The following is a 6,265-nucleotide window of genomic DNA, read 5'->3' on the forward strand; positions in this document are numbered from 1 at the left end:
TATATAGTATCTATCATTTGGCCATATAATATATACTGATAAAATATATATTTTAAAAATTATGTATTGATTTACTTAGAAATATATATTGAATCATTATTTGGTATATATCAGAAAATCAATTGGTGTATATCATTTGACTATATAGTATATATTTCTAAAATTCATGCTCCAGGAACAATGTATTATTTTGCTTAAAAGTATATATTAGGTTAATAGATAACTAATTTACTAAGTATGCATCACATAATTATATATTATATATTAGTGAACGATTTATCTAAAGATGTGATTGGCTTATTATATCATATATTTACTTAGAGTGTATTATTTATTTGACCCTATAGTATGTATTAGATAAAAAATATTATTGAAAAATAAGAAAAAAAGATGATCCCACATATGAATTTTTTTTATTTTTGAATCATAGGATCGATGATTCTGTTAGCAGGAGAAGTTCTTTACTTTTAGGCTTCTTGAATACTATAGAAAATATGGCAAAATAAAAAATCTATATCATATGATTTTTTACTGCCTTAATAGTTATCTGGATAATGGCGCACTTAATGCTTTAGCAAACAAGAGTCGCTTCTTACCAAAAAAAAAAATCACAATCCAGCGTGTCATGTTTCCAGAAAAGATAAACCCACTCTTACAAAAAAAAAATAAAAGAAAAGAAAAGATAAACGCACGGCTACGAACAAAGAACAAAGGTGGTAAGCGACAAGGAACCCAAAAAGATAGTAAAAATGAAGGGACTTTTTATATTATATCCTCTTAAACATTCAGATTTGTATAAATATCTTTTTAAAATTGATATCTGCATGTATATCCTCATTAAATATCTTTTTTTTACATATATATTCATATTATTTAATATCGTTAAAAATTAATGATTTAAAATTAAAATAACTATAACATCTTTATGGATAGATGTGCAAAAAGAAAAAATTATAAAGATATATATGTAAATTATTATTTTATAAAAATATTTATGTAAATTTAAATATTTAAAAGATATATATGTAAAAAAAATTTAATATAAATACATTGAGATTCATAGAGTTCACAAGGAAAGAGTTGTTATAGTGGCTATCTTGTTTAAAACGGGCCGGCTAGACACTTTTCTTTTAGAATTAATGGAACACATCAAAGTAGTTGCAAACATTAAGAAAGAGGAGACAAAGGTGCTGTATGGACTAATTACTAAGAAGGTCAGAACTGTTTCAAGAAAACAAGTGAGTGTGCCAAGGGAGGCTGTGTATGATGATCTTCAATGTTGAAGCAAAGGCACCTGTCAAAATCATGGAGATAGCCATATCTTCCCTACACAAAAGGAAGTCACAAGATGCAGGAAGTAAGCAGGTTGTTGGCACCATTATCAGCGATGCTTTGTAGACAGCAGGACCCTTAGAAGGAGGCTTAGAACAATTAAGGTTTAATAAGTTTTTACAGGTCTGTTTACAAATCTGTTTTACAAGCCTAAAGTCATGTTTTACAGGTCTGAACCCATGTTTTACATGTACGAAGTCTGGTTTCACAGGCAGTGTAAACAATGACTTCAGGCCCCTGTTTCTTCGTTATAATCCCAGGCTCTTTCATCCCTCTCTCAATTGCTGAGTTCCTCTCAGCATCTTTTCTTGTAAATCCTTGTGTAAATAATTTTTCTTTATCAATGAATCACAGGTGGCAGACTCTGCCTCCTTTTCAATCAAAAAAACACTAAAAAAGAAAAAAAATGAACTTCTTGCTAATATTGAGTCAAAAGCATATCGGCCGGGCCCACGGATGGGTGGGACCCGGGAATAACAAACAAGGCCTGATTAGAAAATGTCCGCGGTTAGGATTTCTCTGTGGGCAGGGGCCTGACCTGTCTATAGAAAGAGTTGAGCAGAAAGCGCTCCAAAACAAGCGTACGAGACATGGTGGAACGTCTTATTCGGCCCACGGCTAATCATCCATTTAATCCACTGTACACAACCCTAGTTTGCTGGTACATGTATAGTGAATCATTACATGCTGAGTGGTGAAAATTAATTTTATACATTATTATTAATCATTAAAGTGTTTAATGCCTTAGAAGTCCTTATTCACGTTCAGCCCTCTCCTATAAATCTTTTACTAGTGGTTCTTATAGCTTTGTTAAGTATTTAATCACTTGAGCACGGATCTCAGCGACGGATGTCTCATGGGATGGACGGTGATCAAACAATGCGCATGACATCCATAGATGTAGTGTGGCATCCATAGCTTCACCGTACCCTATGGTGCCGCATGCTTTGTGTAGAAGATTCGCGCTGTAATCACTTACTATTTTTAGGGGGTTAATGGAAGCATTAATGCCGGTCGGTAATCACTTCATGGCAATAAATCCCGAATAGCGAAATCATAGACGCGAGTTCATCCTCCCTTCCCACAAATCATTATCCATTTCTTTCTCTGCCAGAAATATCCCCCGGGACTTATAAAGAGGAGCACTGCAAGGTCCGGTGCTCCTACATCGACGCACAATCCCCATTCCATCCTCCCCTTGCTATGTTTCTCCTCTCCTTAGGCGTGCCCTCCATGTTGCTGATTCTAAAAATATGTGGCCTAGCCTTTCTCCTCTTCTTCCTGAGAGCAGCATGGGTCATCATCTCCTGCTACTACCTGACTCCCAGACGCATCAGGAGGTTGATGGCCAAGCAAGGAGTCTATGGCCCCAAGCCCCGGTTCCTTGTCGGAAATCTCAAGGACAGTTCCGCCCTCGTCTCTCAAGCTACCTCCAGAGACATGGAATCGATCGACCATGACATTGTGGGCCGCCTTCTGCCCCATTATGTCCTGTGGTCCAAAATATATGGTACGCTAAATGTTCTCCTCCAAACTAGAAATCCATATCACATCTCTCTGATGCATGTACCACTAATCTAGGGTGAAAGAATGGTTAGTATCAATGTTGGGTTGTGAATTCTTATAGGTAAGAGGTTCATCTATTGGTATGGGAGTGAGCCGAGGCTGTGCCTGACCGACACCGACATGATCAAGGAGCTCCTTTCTTCGAAATATGTGCAGCTATCAGGCCGGTCCTGGCTCCAGAAGCAGGGATCGAAGCACTTCATCGGCCATGGCGTGTTGATGGCCAATGGCTCCAACTGGTACCACCAACGTCACACGGTGGCCCCGGCCTTCATGGGGGATGCCCTCAAGGTATATGTTGGTCTTAGCTTTTTCTTTTCATCAACTAAATCATTATGGTGGAGGAACAAAAAAGAGTGGCTGCACAAATGATGGTTGGATCACCAGGGTCATGTTGGATACATGGTGGACTGCACTATGCAAATGATCAAATTGTTGCGGGGCACCATCCAATCAGGGAATGATGAGGTAGAGATCGGAGAATGCATGACTCAACTCACTGCGGATATTATCTCTCGCACCGAGTTCGCTAGCAGCTATGAGAAGGGAAAGAAGATATTTAAGCTCCTCGACAAATTGCAGAGCCTAACCGCTCAGGCTAGCCGCTATTTGTGGATTCCAGGCGGCCGGTAAGTCAGATTTTTACACTTTTGTTTCCCTTTTTTTTCTGGTAAGATCGGATATATTAAATTAATTTTGTAAAAATACATCCGCGTGAATAAGAAAATAAAATATAAAAAAAAATCTAAAGAAAGTTCAGAAGCAGTGGCCCAAAAAGTTATTATCCTTGGATCTTAAACACATCGATACCCTTGCATGTGCCAATCTAAACCTTTTGCTTGTTCTTCCTCCCATTTTTCTTCATATTCTTTCCATCCCTAGCGTGCTAGTGTGCGGTCGGCTAGTTTTCGACACTTGCACTGATTTCAACTGCAACTAGCAGTTAGATTCCCTCAACTGGCTCTTCATATTGCAGCATAAACCTATAATTTATTCTATCTGATGTCTTTATGTCTTAAAATTGATAATTTAAGAATATAGTTTTACAATTTTCAGGTTCTTTCCCAGCAAGTACTACAGCGAGATCAAGGAAGTGAGGGGGGAAGTGGAAAGGCTGATGACAGAGATCATTGGAAGCAGGAAGGACGGTGTCGAGATCGGGAGGAGCTCTTCGTACGGCAAAGATCTTCTTGGGATACTGCTGGCTGAGGCCCAAAAGAAGGGAGATGGATTCAGCTACAACCTTGAAATGGTGATGGATGAATGCAAGACCTTCATCTTTGCAGGACATGAGACCTCGGCACTACTACTCACTTGGACTATGATGCTCCTTGCCGTCAACCCGTCGTGGCAGGATAAGGCCCGTGCTGAAGTTGACCAAGTTTGTGGCGATAAGCCCCCTTCGGCAGATCATCTTTCCAAGCTCAATTTGGTAAGCATTTTACAATAGTTATATCAAGTCAGATCGAACAGATTCAACTCGAAATTGACTTGGTTGTTATCTGAGGAGGGCCATCTAATCGATCGGTGAAGTTGATGGCAAATAATTTGCACACGTACGTAGTTTTGCACATGCACAGGGAAGAGATGCATGGGTAGTCTGGGTCAAGTAGATAAAATAATTATTTTTACATGGAAATAGATCTCTCATTTTCTTTTATTTTAGAGAGAGAGCGACTATTCTCTTATTCCACACAAGAAGAGGGGGAATATTAAGGGGAGGGGAGAGAGAGAATCAACCTCAAGTTTATTTTAACATTTCTCTCGGGTCCTTGGTGCTTGAAAAGGTCAGAATCCTCGTTGATATAAATTTTTATTTTTTTTTAAAATTATTCTATTCCCTCTCATCTTTTGCCTTCTTAGCATAGAAAGATATTGACTGATGGTAGCAGTGGAACTTCACTTGGCAGTAGAGCTTCACTTAGCACTAATTTTTCAACATACAAAAACACACAAAATTTTGCTTAAAGGAAAAAAAAGAAAAGAAAAATAAACTTTCTCTAAACTCTAATCATCAACTAATTTTTAATTGCGCTCATTTAATTTAAAAAAAATATTTTGGGGCGATGTCGCATTCTAAAGGTGATTCATCCATATATGACACAATATGAAACTGTGAGAGACCATAATTTTGGCACCCCTTTCTTTATAGTGTTACTTGCTAGCAAGTTCAAATGATTCATTAACATATGCTGTCTTTGCTTTCATTATCTTTGCAGCTAAACATGATAATAAACGAGTCATTGAGGTTGTATCCACCTGCTACCGTTCTACCCCGAATGGTGTTCGAGGATATCAAGCTTGGGGACCTTCACGTTCCGAAAGGACTCTCTATATGGATTCCAGTTCTTGCAATCCACCATGACCGCGAAATATGGGGGAAGGATGCAAATGACTTCAATCCGGAGAGATTTGCCAGCAGATCATTCGCTCTGACCCGAAATTTTCTGCCCTTCGCATCTGGTCCTCGAAACTGTGTTGGTCAAGCTTTTGCAACTATGGAGGCCAAGATTGTTCTGGCCATGCTGCTTTCTCACTTCAGCTTCACCATCTCCAAAAATTATCGGCATGCCCCCATTAATGTCCTTACCCTGAGGCCCAAATATGGTGTCCCCATCAAGTTGAAACCCCTTAGGCCATGATCTAGTCAACATAAGTCGCAGACTCTCTTTGTATCTCGTTGCATTAGAGTTATGTTCGAAGTTTTGACATATGATTTTTTGGATGAGAACCAGAATTATTAAGTCCTATGAGCGAAGAGGGTTGCGTACAATAAAATTGCAACCATTATCTTTTGTACTTTTTAAGACAATAATGATGAGCACTAACTCCCGTCCATTTACTATGTTAAAACTGGATACAGATGCTGGATTCCTTATAAGTATTTGCGATCGGGATATGAAATCTTATAATTGTTGTATTATAAGATTTTTGCCCAAAAAAATATATATTGTAAAAAAGCAAAGTGAAGGAACTACTAATTATTATCCACCTGCAATGTGGAGGTGCCTAATTGAAGACCTCTACTGATCTTAGAACACTTGTGCTAGACCCCATTTAGCAATAAGAAAAGCATGTACGTGAGAGAAGCTCATGTGTGCCATCATGGCTTCTCCACATGCTTCAGCTTTGAACTTTAGTGGTGTAAGGTCATGGGTCCACCTCTAAGGCATCGGGTACCAGAAAATAATTGTTTTGCAATGTTCACGCGAAGCCCTCAAACGTGTGATCGTGATGACCATACATGCTTTGTTAACGAACAAAAAAGAAGTGTGCCAACAAGGGATAGATACTAGACTAGTACTAGTGTCGATTTTTATAACATATCAAGGCTTTAAAGGCATAGATTGGAACACTATCACCATAT

General features: G+C 38.5%; 1 protein-coding gene across 1 annotated transcript; it reads left to right on the plus strand.

Moving 5' to 3' along the window:
* The first annotated feature begins 2,368 nt into the window (after positions 1–2,368).
* LOC105036209 (cytokinin hydroxylase) lies at positions 2,369–5,623 on the plus strand. Its single transcript, XM_010911974.4, has 5 exons — positions 2,369–2,842; positions 2,960–3,189; positions 3,286–3,527; positions 3,955–4,330; positions 5,118–5,623. Exons 1-5 carry the CDS (start codon positions 2,536–2,538, stop codon positions 5,538–5,540), a joined length of 1,578 nt encoding a protein of 525 aa, XP_010910276.1. The 5' UTR covers positions 2,369–2,535; the 3' UTR covers positions 5,541–5,623.
* Positions 5,624–6,265: the final 642 nt, after the last annotated feature.

The sequence above is a fragment of the Elaeis guineensis genome, chromosome 3 (assembly GCF_000442705.2).
Source record: "Elaeis guineensis isolate ETL-2024a chromosome 3, EG11, whole genome shotgun sequence".
In the NCBI taxonomy this organism is placed as follows: domain Eukaryota; kingdom Viridiplantae; phylum Streptophyta; class Magnoliopsida; order Arecales; family Arecaceae; genus Elaeis; species Elaeis guineensis.

Coding starts and splice junctions, on each gene's coding strand:
- LOC105036209 (XM_010911974.4), top strand. CDS start 2,536: ATGTTTCTCCTCTCCTTAGGCGTGCCCTCCATGTTGCTGATTCTAAAA. Junction 2,843..2,959: donor CCTGTGGTCCAAAATATATG/GTACGCTAAATG, acceptor GAATTCTTATAG/GTAAGAGGTTCATCTATTGG. Junction 3,190..3,285: donor TCATGGGGGATGCCCTCAAG/GTATATGTTGGT, acceptor TTGGATCACCAG/GGTCATGTTGGATACATGGT.